Source organism: Carassius auratus, chromosome 5 (assembly GCF_003368295.1).
Source record: "Carassius auratus strain Wakin chromosome 5, ASM336829v1, whole genome shotgun sequence".
NCBI classification, from domain to species: Eukaryota; Metazoa; Chordata; class Actinopteri; order Cypriniformes; family Cyprinidae; genus Carassius; species Carassius auratus.
Window position 1 is genome coordinate 13,796,879 of NC_039247.1, and position 13,806 is coordinate 13,810,684.

Below are 13,806 nucleotides of genomic sequence, written 5' to 3' on the forward strand. Positions count from 1 at the left end.
AAATTGTGTGTGTGTGTGTGTGTGTGTGTGTATCTATATATATACATTTGTAGGTCCTAAAATTTGACAAACAAAATAATTGTAGCCATGTCAATGCTTTACTCGCATATTTCACAAAATATCCCAATATATATTAAAAATGTTATTATAGTTTTATTATCATTTATTTAAATAATTTTTATTTAGAACCGTTGGTTAGAGGCTGATTAAAGGGGTGGACAACTGGAAGTTTTTGTCAACATTATTTGTTTTTAAGTTGAAGGCCGACCCATATAAATGCTTTTAAAAACGTTTTTTTTATATATGATTGTTTATAATTTTTCTAAGGATATTTTTTATAATATCCTATAATATTTTATAATCCTGATTCTGAATAAGAATGGGGTTTGCATTTCCTCCAACTCATATTTCTTTTTCAAATTACCTTTAAATAAAGAAAAATAAATGATTTACTTGTTATGTGGTAAAGCAAGCTGATAGAATTCAAAAAAATCTTCTGCTGCTTTTTGCCAATACAAGGTTATTTACTATTAACACATAGTATTTCTGTTATTTAGAGAAAAGCTTATCATAATAATTGAGGGAATATGAAGATAGTTTTTTGCCCTTTGTTCTTTGGCTGTAGGAGGAATGACATCTACCTAAGTCACAGCCAAATAACCTTATCTGCACTGTGTCTGTTTTAAGCCAACCTATCACACTCAGTTCATCTTGAGTGCCATTTAATGCCTTTCTCTAGTCTCTCTCCCTCTCTCTCTCAAACACATAATACCCAAATATATAACTTTAGATAGTTCCATACAGCAAATATGGAGGCTATTTCCTTTCTTCTTTGAAATACCTCCATCACTGGTCAAGAGAATATTCTGTCTTTGTTTTGTTTTACTCATCATTTATCCACACATTTCTTAACTTCCAGCTATTCTTCTTCCTGATGAGAAATATCTATTTCCTCTCTTTAGATCAAGGGACTATTCACATAAAGCATATTATGATAATTCAAAACTGCGCGTATGCATGTGTGTGTTCAAAAAAAATAGAAGAGTAACACTAAATTTGAGATGTTTTACGAATCATTATTATGCCAAATGTTGAGTCAAATATTTTAGTGCATGGTGTTATGCTGCTTTTGTATTCAGTCAAGAAATTGTGATAAAGGAAAGTTAATCACATAGCTGCAATAAATTAACAGATATACAAATAAATGATGAAAAAAAGATCTCTATTAGACGTTGTTATGCATTAGTGTTTTTTTTACATATTAATATAAATAACCGAAAACAACAAAAACCTTCGATTAAATAATTAAATTTCAGAGAGTAGGTATCTTATTGGTGAGATTCAAATGACACTTTCGTATAATATCTGACATGTAAACTATTATAGTGTGATTTCTTTAAAGATGGAAAGAATTGCGCAGCTCCGATCAACGAAGAAAAAACACTCATCTTATTCAAGAGGAATTAATGGTTAATAGCTTCTTAACAATTTGTAAACCTAGAATAGGCTATACTATTAAATAGAAATAAAATGTATATTTTATAATTATTTTTAGGGAGCGATTTCTGCACCCTGAAATTGAGGGGAATATTTAAACATTTTTCTAAAACGTCTAATTTACAGCGTGTCACAGGCATTTATGCTTCAAATGAATCAATTGATGGTTCGGTTCCTAAAACCACACACACACACACACACACACACACACACACACAACCCCTAAAAAACACCCTAGACAACATTTAAAATATATTTATAATATAATTAAATATATCAGAAATATAGGCCTATTTTAAAAATATCTAGCTAATCATTTTAAATATTTTAAATATCTGCGGTATTTTGAGACATTTTTGCCCGTAGCCTTGTTCATTTTTTAAAGGCAATATTTTCCATATTTAGAGATATCTTCACAGTGATCATTTGCTACTATAGACTACTGGTTTCAAAATAAAATACAAAAATAGTTTTATAGTTTAAACAAACAAAAATCGAATGATTGTGTCATAACCAGAAAACCAGACCTAATCTAAAAACCCATCCTAATCTACTGATTTTGCACTTTTACTTTATATTTTAAGCAAAATAAATGAATGTCTATTGTCATACCACGTGTTAAGAACGGCTACAAAGGACAGAGAGAGAGAGAGAGAGAGAGAGAGAGAGAGAGATATGGCCTTTGATTAGCTGCTTGGTGTCTTATTGCTCATAGTGTCCCGCTCCTGTCCGGTCCTGCCCAAGGGACACGAGCCTTAACCAATGCAAAAACTCTGAAATAGAGTCTTAAACTTGTGTGTAGAACAGGCTTTGGTTTTATTATTACCTCACATTAAAAGAGCACACTTATCTTTGATATTCAGGGCGTAATTGATGACATTGGTAAACTTGGGCAAGAGGGTAAGCTTGTTCAAGACACTGAGAAGCGGGAAAGAATCTACAGGTGTCTGAAGAGCCGCGAGACTGAAGGAGCACCGCACGCGCCAGGCGCGAGCACAGACACGCAGCCATCAGGAGCAGAGCGCGACCCCCGACCCGTGAAAAAAAGCGTCACAGAGAAAAAAGAGAGTGAGAGAGAGGGAGGGAGATAGAGAGAGCAATAGAAAGAGTGTGTGAGAGACGCGGCCGTCCCAAGAATGATGTCCTACATAAAGCAGCCCCATTATGCTGTGAACGGGTTAACACTGTCCGCCTCAGGAATGGACCTGCTGCACTCCGCCGTCGGCTACCCAGGTCAGTTTATTCGTATTAATCATTTATAATATGCTTGTGTCAGAAATTTGATTAATTTGGGTGGTCAATGAACTAAAGGAAAAGTAAAACTGAAATGTAGTTTCGTCTTTCCTATTTCATTTTAGATTAGTTACCCTTTTTTCTTTCAATTTAAGCGTAATTTAAATATAATATAACCAGTTGATAGCCACAGGACTTGCTCACGTAACAAACAAAGGCTACCCGTATTCGAACAAAAAATAATTAGACTATATAAAAATCCATGTCAAATATATATTTGAAATATTTGAAATTCATCTTGAGGGTTCTTTGTAAAACTATTTTATTTATATATAAATACAATTATATAAAATGTTGTATAACCTAAATTTTTGTATTTAAATGTTTGCTTGTTTATTATGCAAAGTTACTTTATAGCAAATTATGAACGGTTTAATTTTAGCTTTAAAATGTGTGCATTTGGTTCCCTGTTGTTGCAAATAAATCAATTATCTTGTATTGAATGAAGAATATCTATCTATCTATCTATCTATCTATCTATCTATCTATCTATCTATCTATCTATCTATCTATCTATCATTGCTGTATGATGACAATGGATAGTCCAAGTCCCTCCCTCTGTCTCTCACCAGTATCAACCATATTAATAACTGTTATAAGCTCACATTGAACAATTAAACTGATACCATGTAGATTTAATACAAAAGGTTTTCTCTTTTACTGTAAATGTACATTCCTCTTTTCACCTGAAAATGTAAAGTTATTCTTACCATGTAAGGTCAATGTTTTTATAATTAGGCACTCCAAGGAAGCAGCGTCGGGAGCGCACTACCTTCACACGGACCCAACTGGACATTTTGGAAGCCTTGTTCACCAAAACACGCTACCCAGACATATTCATGCGAGAAGAGGTGGCTCTGAAAATCAACCTTCCAGAGTCCAGAGTTCAGGTGAGCCTGTCTGACTCAAACTCTCTGGCACCTTTCAGACTGCCTAAACACACCTGACCTTGTGTCTTAAGTAGCAGAAACAGATCATTCATTTCAAGTCAAATAAAATACATTAATCCCAGTATCTAACACTCATTTGCTTTGTTGCAATTAATACATCTTCAGCTAAATATACACCATGTGTGCATTTGAAGTTGAATCTATTGGTTGATTCTCAAGTATTGAAAATAAACACAACTCTGACAGTGTTTGTGAGGCACATTAATATTGCAGGCCTGAATATCAAGCATGAGATTTTTACAGTATATAAAAGAAACAAGTCCATTTTGACTTTTAGTGAAATGTGCCACACTTTTATTTCCCCCTCTAACCTCAATCTTATTTCTCCCAGGTTTGGTTCAAGAACCGTCGTGCTAAATGCCGCCAACAGCAACAGCAGTCCAGCGGTCAGCCCAAGCCCCGTCCCCCTAAAAAGAAGTCCTCTCCTCCCTCTGAACTGACCTCTGACCCTGGTGCCAGCTCCTCAGTGGCAGCTGCCTCTGCCCCAGCCGTGCCCCCTAGTGTCAACACAGGCACAGCACCAGTTTCTGTGTGGAGTCCCACCTCTCTATCCCCCCTTTCTGACCCGCTGTGTGGCTCCGGCACACCTTGTGTGCAGCGCCCTGCTCCATATGCTATGAGCTATGGTCAGCCCTCCACCTATGGCCAGGGCTACAGCTCCTCTCCTTATTTCAGTGGATTGGATTGCAGCCCGTACCTCTCTCCCATGACCAGTCAGCTGTCCGCAAGCGGGGGCGCCCTCTCTCCCCTCACCGTGCCCTCCATGGGCGGCTCGCTCAGCCAGTCACCCTCCCTCTCCTCCCAAGGGTACAGCACCTCCTCGCTGGGTTTCAGCTCCGTAGACTGCCTAGACTACAAGGACCAGCAGGCCTGGAAGCTCAGCTTCAGTACCGTGGACTGCCTCGACCATAAATTCCAGGTGCTGTAGAAGAGAAAGTGAGCAAGTGAAGAAAAAGAACAAGAGGGAAGGAGAATTAGGAGAAGACGGATGAAGAATAAATGAAATTAAACTATTGCTTGAAATGCCGGAGACATTTAGATGATGAACAAAACTGAATCAGCAGGATACAGGATCACAGAGGTGAAAAGGGGTGCCCATTTTGGAACTGGTGAAGACTGTTCCTCTGTAATCCAGACCTGCTCTGAGATTGGCTGAGAGTGAAGGGACTCCTCAAGTCTACTGATCAGTCATTATTAACAGTTTACCTCACACACACACACACACACACACACACACACATACACACACACACACACACACACACACACACACACAGAGAGAGAGACCAGAGACAGACTAAAACATATTTCATAACACAGTAAAGTAATTATCACCAAAACACACACACATATCACACAAGGACAAGCATGTAATTGGAGGGAAACTTCTCAGTATCTCTACAGATACAATTAGCTCTTTATGGGACAAAGTTATTTCTACTTTTTTCATAAGTTTGGTTTGGTTTGTCTGTACTGAAAGGCATTAGAAGTTCTTGTGTTGTGCTTTTAGCTTGCTGTTATTTATGTATTGTTAAATTATGTTAACTTATATATTGTTTTCTGTTAGTTTGAGTTAATAGTTACTAATTAGACTTCATTTAATGGCAATACATGCATGCTGTTGATATATGTTTTCTATTTGGGAGACCTTGTGTTGAAAAAATTTTGGTGTTTACAATGGTTGTTGCTTTGACTGAATACATTCAGATGGGATCTACAATTTCTCTTATTTTAACAATTAAACGTGACTTTGTTTAACAAGATGTGTTTAACAAGAGTTGTCTAACTCTGTTTCTCATTGATAATGCAAGATGAAGTATACTGTCATTAATAAAAGCATTGCTGGAGATTTTATTAGCACATAGAACAAATGAATTATATGTAGTGGGCCATCTCTTTCCCTCACACTGAAGAAGAGTGCATGGTTATACATTTAGAGATTACAAAATTTGAAGTAAAAATATGGACTAGATCTAAGTTAATAGTAAATATAAGTGCTAAAAATAAAAACTCAATATGTATTCATACCTCTAATAGGGCATTTTCTGCAAAACTGGCAATTCAAACTGTGATGAACTGGATTTCTAACCAACTAAATTAAAAGTAGATGAAAAGTTCAGTGAATAGGGTCTAGAAATATGTGTAACATTCACAATCTTCCACTATCTTCTCCTCAAGTCACTGTGACACATGGGGTTGGATCACAGGTGGCCCGCTCAGAGGAGGCATCTGGGGGTCCAGAAGGTTGTTGCGATGGTGTGTGTCTAGTAATCCTGTTGCTGTGATGGTGTGGTGTCGTTGGCCACACCCATAAGCGGGTGTGTGGGGTTATTTTAGCCAATGACCCAGAGAGCACCTCAATCTCCTTACTGTCGACAGAACACTACCCTAAAGCAATTAAGCAGGATTACAGAAGCTCCCTCTCTCTCTCCCTCCTCCACACCTCTCGGTGCATCTCCTCCTGTTGATTCCAGTTCCCTCTTGGTCTGCTGAGACTGTTCATTATCTCCATCATTACTTCCTCATCTATCGCAGTTTATAGGTGCCATAATCAGTATTAGAGTTAGCCTGATGATACATGGGGCAACTTTCTGAGCAATTTTGCCGGGAAACTTTTTTTGAGCAATGTTTCTTGGGCACTTTCCCATTAAGAAAGGGTAACAAATTTCTATATGGATACTTGGTCAGCCCTGGGTCTTACCTGATTGCCCTTTGACGGCAATATTGCTCAAAAAGTTGCCCTGTGTATCATCAGCCTTACAGTCATTACAGCCCAATTGTTTTCGACACTAACATCTAAAAAAAAGTTATAATAATAATGTCTTATAAGACTAGTTTATACAACCAAATTATAAAAAAATTGAGCACAAATACATTTCATGATATTTTAACAAAAAAAATTCTTATTGCCAAAATTTAGTGTAACATATAGCCTTGTTAATGTGATAAACTACACCTGTGTGAACTTCTTCACAAAAATACTTAAATCGCTTAAAAGTAAAAGTGAAAACATGCTCTAATCTAACTGCACAGTATATATATATATATATATATATATATATATATATATATATATATATATATATATAAATATTCAGTGTTCACTGCAATTGACCAGGGTCAATTTAAACAATGTTTCCAATTTTATTTTATGGACATTTATGGCTCTTTCTTCTGGTATTTAGTAAGTGTGATCAATTTAATCTGACTTCTCCATCTGTCCTCTCATTACTTCTTATTCTTTTTTTTTCAGTCTGCTCACTCCTTCTTTTTCTTTATGTTCATCTCTCATAAGTATCCCTTTATATGAAGTAGCTCTAAACATACTCTCTCTCTCTCCTCTGTGCCATCTTTCATGCCCTCTCTCACTTGTTCTCTCTCCCTCCACCCCTCCACCCCTCCCGAGTGCTTCATAATCCCACTCTGACCTGAATAAAACCACATGTACTGTTACCAGGAGGAAGGGTGTTGTGCGCGTGTATGTGTGTGCAAATGTTTATGTATGTATAGGTCACAAGTTTATGAATAGGTTTTTTTGCTTCCGAAAAGCTAATAATGTGACATTGTTTTACTTTATATGAACATTTATCTGTATGTGTAACATGTTTTAAAAAATAGCAATAAGTAAAAATTATAAATTTATTGTTTGGCCCCTTTCCCTATCTTATTTTCTGTCTGTCTGTTGTCTTCCTCAGTCTCTCACTCTCTTTTCCTCTCACCCTCCCCCGTTTCTCCAGATATTAATCTCTCTCTCTCTCTGTGACAGATTGTCTGTAGTTCATGCAAGAAGACAAAAAGAGAAGCTGCTGAGCCTTCAAATCTAACAAATCACACACAACACACACACATAACCCGCAAACCAGCAGAGATACATATGATACCTAACCAGACAGATACATTAATTTACCATTTTACAGACTCTCTCTCTCTCACACACACACAGACTAAGAAATATGCAACTGTGAATACACTTCAGATGATGGAGGGGCAATCTGAGTTTTGAATGAGAGGTGTGTGTTAATGTAGTTACAGGTTAAATGGCAAGTATTTCTGTGATTAGTGACTAAGCAAAGGAAAATGAACCTTCTTATTTAAGAATCATTATTACTGGCTTTTTTCTATTTTAGTTGATGTGAAAGTTCAAACAAATTAATTTGCTTTCTAAATTTTGATTGATGCTATTTTTAATATACTCATGGACCCTCTGGAATGCCTTCACAATTGTGCATCATCTCACCATTCCTTTGCTATGCTATGATGAGACGTGGTTAAAACACAGACAGACTTTAACCTTTTTTTCTGACCACCGTCTTTTTATTCTAGGCTACTACTTTATACTTTATTCTAGGAAACAACTAAAACACCTGTGATGCTATGATAACACAGCTTCACCAAGAGAACATCTGTTTAGCATGTATTTTAAGAACATTTTCCTTAAATGCTGGAATGTTTCTTTAAAATTAGCATGATTCAGAATTCGCCTCAGTTTTATGAAGCAACACATTTAAAGGGAACCCCGGGAATTAAGACTTGCTTGGCTTAATTAACGTAAATGATGTCTTTTACCGAAATATATAGTAGAAAATCCATGAAAGATTTACGTTATTTAAAAAATCCACATCGTTTTATACATTTTAAAATGAATAACAAACGGTGCTAGTACTTCACAGAGGGCATCCATTTGACTTAATTGAAATAAGTGCGCCCCCATAGTCCAAAATATGCATAAAATTTGATTAATATTTCAGTAAGTGACATAATTTACGTTATTTTAGTCTTAATACCCAGTGTTCCCTTTAAAATACACTCTAAACACTGGATCATAACACTAGGCCATGATGTATTTGGGCGTGTTTACAAATCACAATGAAAAGGTTATTTGTGTAACATCTATTTATTACCACCAGAATATGAGAAATTTGGAAAATACAAAGATCAGCTTATTTAAATTTCCAAACAAGAAAATAAAAGAAGCACAAACATGAGGTTACACTGTGTATCACAAATAAAGAGAAGGAGTAAAGTTCTACCAAACAAGGTACTAAAGGTAAAGAATATTTTTTGCTACACTCTGTGACTCTAAAGCCGATAATCTGGCAAAACTGGAATTGAAAGAGTGAAAAACGAGAGACAGAAAAAGAAGGAGAAAGAAAGGAAGGGAGAGCAGGATGTTAGTTTAACAGTAAGGTTGAATGAGAGGCTGGTTTAGAGCGCCCCCCTGTGGCTGCCTGAAGTTATAACAGGAGGAGCAGGATCGGCTTTCACTACAATATGAAAAAGAAAACGAATTCAAACTGTTTTTCTTCGGATTAATCCTTTTTTTCTAAAGAACAATTCATGTACGCATTGTAAAAAAAAAAAAAAAAAAAAAAGACACCATATCAACAATAATAGTAATCATCAATATTACAAATAACAACTTTTTAACCAATAGATGCTGGTTTGCAGTTGAATACGATTCTGCTTTGCTGATCACATCTCCCACAGAAACTCACACAGAGAAGAAGTCCGACCCCACACTCACCTCCACTATGAAGGGCCAAGTAAAGATTCAAGCAGAAAATGTAAGGACTGGAAGGATCAAGGGGGACAAGAAGGGGAGGGCAAATATGGTAAGATCAAAAAAATATGTGAGTTGGGGGACAGATTTCAATAAGGTGGACTGAGGCAGTTTTAGTAGCACCCTGCTGTGGAAGTTTCCGCTCCCCTTAAGCAGACTGACCCCAGACACCACCCTGTTTTTCTTTCTGGACAGTGGAGTAAGTGTGAGAGCAGGGTGAGACTTCTCCTCTTTATATGCATATTGAATGTGTGGCCCTAAAGCAGGCATCGGTGGACCTCGTTTACGCTCCAAATGTGAATGTGTGAGAGTACGTGTATGTATGTATGCGTGTGTGTGTGTGTGCGCATATGTGTGTGTGTGATCAGCAGCACCTGTTACATGCACATATAGGTACCCTACGCGTCATTTAGACAGCACTAGCAGACTGAGACACAGTTACTCCCCATCACTGATACTCTAAACTCTACCAAGAAAAGCAAGAGGAGAACAAGTGGAGAGACAGAGAGAAATAAAGAGGGCGATAGAAAGAGGGGGTCAGTTTAAGCACGCTCTCCACGGATGCGGCGTGCCAGCTGGATATCTTTGGGCATGATGGTGACACGCTTGGCATGGATGGCACACAGGTTAGTGTCTTCAAACAGACCGACCAGGTATGCTTCACTGGCCTCCTGCAAGAATATACACAAAAATCAGTCAGTCAATTAAACATAAACAAAAAGAAAGCAAAATAGGAAATTCCAATTCTTCAAATAAGAACATGTGCAAAAATGTCAACATCTAAGGAATACAAGCTCAAGACCAGATATATAATATTTTAAACTAGATTTTATTTTTATATTTTCTTTTTTAATTTTAAAGTTTTAATTTAAGTGCGTTTGTCATTTTTTTACGTTTTTGTTTTAATATGTCTATATAGTTTCTACACAGTTATATCTTTTAGTTCAAGTTTAAGTTATATGAGTATTACATAATTTTTTACATTCAGTTAGTGTCTATTTTATTTCCACTAATGAAAATGTATTTTATTGTTTTAGTTTTAGTTAGCAATAATGAACCCAATATGGACCTGCAGTGCACCAATGGCAGCGCTCTGGAAACGCAGGTCAGTTTTGAAGTCCTGGGCAATCTCTCGAACCAGACGCTGGAATGGCAGCTTACGGATCAGCAGCTCAGTGGACTTCTGATACCGACGAATCTCACGCAAAGCCACAGTACCGGGCCTGCAGACAAGAGAGATGCTTTAATGCACGGGTCCTCACAACTCTTTCTTTGCTGGGTACAAGCACGAGATTGGAATATCACCTGTAGCGATGCGGTTTCTTGACTCCTCCAGTCGAGGGAGCACTCTTGCGGGCAGCTTTGGTAGCCAGCTGCTTGCGAGGAGCTTTTCCTCCAGTGGACTTACGAGCAGTCTGCTTAGTACGGGCCATTGTTAGTCAATATCACCTGGGAAAAAGGAAAACACTGAGTATTAGAACACAGTTAAGGCAGTAAATCATGGGCAGATTAAGACATATCTGGCAGGACTGTAAAACAACATGCTTAATCGTACTTTCACTTAGCTGTATAATATACAGGATTGAGTCTTGTGCACAGACTGACTGAGATATAAAAGTGAGGAAATCTCTACTAAAAATAGAGTCTCTAGTTTTACACTTGTTTTGGTATTTGACTCCCTGCCCCATATGCTATTTCAGGCCACTTCCTCCAGCACGTCACATTAAACCCAATAAATAAAAGTAACCACTCAACATGGACTGAGACAGCCTTTCAACCAATCACAGACGCCTGTAAAACAACAATAAAGTAGTAACCAATAAATATAGAAGAGCGGAATAATCTAACCAATCACATGTCGTTCTCCTAGTTGTGGGGGAAGATCAGCCTGTCTAAGCCCCGCCCTAAACCGCAAGATTATGGCTGCAATTTGAACGGCAACTGGAGAGAGTCCGTGCATTGAGGCACAGGGGAGGACGTAAACTTTTAAATAAAATTCAAAAGCGAATGCACGCAACGCAAAACCAATAACACAGTACGATAGAAGGCATCATTGGGTAACTAAATAATCGCGTAGAAGTAAAATTTGACGCGAATTTGCTACGTTTAACCGAAGTAAACAGAGACATACGAAAGTGGGACGGATTTCAGTGTGTCCTCCGACACGAAAAGGAGAGCCTGTTTCTCTCGCGTCTCGCCATCGGCGTCCTCGTTTTCAGACGATGAGATTTTAACGTTTTAACGCTTAAAATAAACATTATTCTACATGAAAGTTTCACAAAGCTGTTGAAAAGTATTTCAGAGAGACGACAGTGACGCATCGGGGCACTTACCTCAGGTGAACGTGTTTTAATTCGCGCGGTGAAATATGTGCTCGGCTTGTCTGGCAGCGGCTGTATTTACTATCTCACACACAATGGGAGCGGAGCGGCCAGAGCCAAAATGGCCGCGATGTCAATCATTTTCTCCCAGAATGCACTTCAATAAAACTAAATAAAATTGCCGTTTTTTACAGTACCACTTGCGTTATGAATTAGCTTTTCATTGAATTTCTTTGGCTTAGAGTCAAATGTAACACAATTTATTGTAAGTATTTTAAAGTACCGTGTTTCGGAAGGGGTTTTACTGCAATCCCTTTGTTTTTCTCTTTGTTCCAAAGAGGTTATCAAGTTTAGAGGAGACAGACTAATGGGTTCACTCACTGCTGGTTGTGTAATATTTTTATATGAATAATAATGTATAATATTAATACAGATTTTAAACATTTTCCGTTAGTTTGTCAATTTACTTATTTACAAAAAAATAGCGTTCACGCGAAACCTTTTGGTTTAAAGTATTTTAAGTTTATGTACTCTAATTTTATATAGATACAGAATTGTTTTGTGGCCTAATGTATGGTTCAGACATCATGTGGTTTTCATGCATCTGAGCGTTGGCCAAAGATGACCCTAGAGCAGTCATACAATGTCTTACTTATTTCAGGCTGACATTCAAAACCACCCTCCAGTCATGTGGGAACTCTATCTTAACCAAAGTCTGCCTTCCTCTGTCTCACGCTTGCTATTTATAAGGCTTCAGTGACATTTCAGGAAGGATGTGCCATTTTCAATGTACCAAAACACATTTGGTTTATTTTTATACGCCTTGTAGTATTTGCATATGTGGAGAAGCACTCAGGACTGTAATATATAATGAAGTGAAGGTGTCTTCAAAGTTTTTCAGGACAAGAACCCTTTTAGTCAATAGAGACAATGAGGGACCACCGATACAAGATGTGTCAAGCAGAGCTACACATTGAGCATGAGACTTCAATACTAGAAGCTTAAACTCAAAAATATCATATTTTTCCCAGACATTAAAATATTCAAATGATGTGTCATTGGTTACCCTTTAAAAAATTAAGATTAAATGGGTTAAAATTGACTTTGTGATGTTTTTTAAGCCCATATTTTAATTTTTGTTATGAAAAATTACTTGTGATCGAACATTAATTGATGGACCCCCTCCAGTACCACTGCAGACCCCTATTTGAAGACCCTTGTAGCGTTTTGAGTGATTGTCCCAAGGGTCCTTAAAGCTTTTAGTTAAGGATCATGGAGTCTCACAGGCATAAATTGCTTTGAAGTATTTAATGTGACACACTCTGTAATTCATGTCTAAATTGGGTAATGCATCAGAAACATTTAAATATTATCGATGGCTGCTGGGTAGAAGCAAATTGGTCTTTCTTTATTTTTATTTAGCATGGTATATAGGGTATATATATGTATATATATATATATATATATATATATATATATATATATATATATATATATGTGTGTGTGTGTGTGTGTGTGTGTGTGTGTGTGTAACGCCACACTTAATGGCCATGTGGTGGGCTTATACCTCTGTTTATTTTTTTGGGGGGGATCTGAAAGAACCTATAATGTTTTGCAGTTTCACAGCGATACTGTACACTTATATTTTCCAAAACCTAGTTTACATTCTAGAATCAAACCTAAACACTATTAGCCTACCATACATGCAGATCTGCACCTCCTATTATTGTGATATTAATTACAACATGAGATGCCCTCTATGATGCTTAATGTAAAATAGAAATACAGATGGTAATACTGCTATGATTCAGCAGTTTTATTGCAGTATTTTTCGTTCCACTTCCTTGTATGCTTCTCATGGGAATGTACAGTAAGGCTCATTCAGTGCTGCTCGGTACCAGCTGCAGTGCCTTTTACAAACAACAGAGAGCACTGTCCTCCTGATGAAATCAAGCAGATTGTCTGATTCGTTTATACAAACTGCTATGCTGTTGAAGAGCCAGCAATATTACTAGCAGGCACGTGTAGAGGGGGTGGGGGTGCTTGAGCACCTGCCCCTTTTTTCCCTTGATGCCCAAAGTGCCCTTTTGTCAAGGCATTTTTTTTTATTTTTGTAGGAGCATGGCCAATCTGACTATGTGTAAACTTAATGAATAATAATTTAGCCCTAAATAAAATTATCCAC

General features: G+C 37.3%; 2 protein-coding genes across 2 annotated transcripts; one reads left to right on the forward strand and one right to left on the reverse strand.

Annotated features, from left to right (window-relative positions):
* Positions 1-2,166: 2,166 nt before the first annotated feature.
* On the forward strand, positions 2,167-5,517 carry LOC113076609 (homeobox protein otx5-like). The gene is made up of 3 exons (XM_026249303.1): positions 2,167-2,730; positions 3,529-3,680; positions 4,072-5,517. Exons 1-3 carry the CDS (start codon positions 2,634-2,636, stop codon positions 4,666-4,668), a joined length of 846 nt encoding a protein of 281 aa, XP_026105088.1. The 5' UTR covers positions 2,167-2,633; the 3' UTR covers positions 4,669-5,517.
* A 3,101-nt stretch (positions 5,518-8,618) lies between these two features.
* Positions 8,619-11,781, reverse strand: h3f3c (H3 histone, family 3C). The gene is made up of 4 exons (XM_026249310.1): positions 11,634-11,781; positions 10,606-10,749; positions 10,370-10,523; positions 8,619-9,971 (listed from the first exon to the last, which is right to left on the reverse strand). The coding sequence occupies exons 2-4, from the start codon at positions 10,731-10,733 to the stop codon at positions 9,843-9,845; spliced, it is 411 nt and encodes a 136-aa protein (XP_026105095.1). The 5' UTR covers positions 10,734-10,749; positions 11,634-11,781; the 3' UTR covers positions 8,619-9,842.
* Between the last annotated feature and the right edge of the window lie 2,025 nt (positions 11,782-13,806).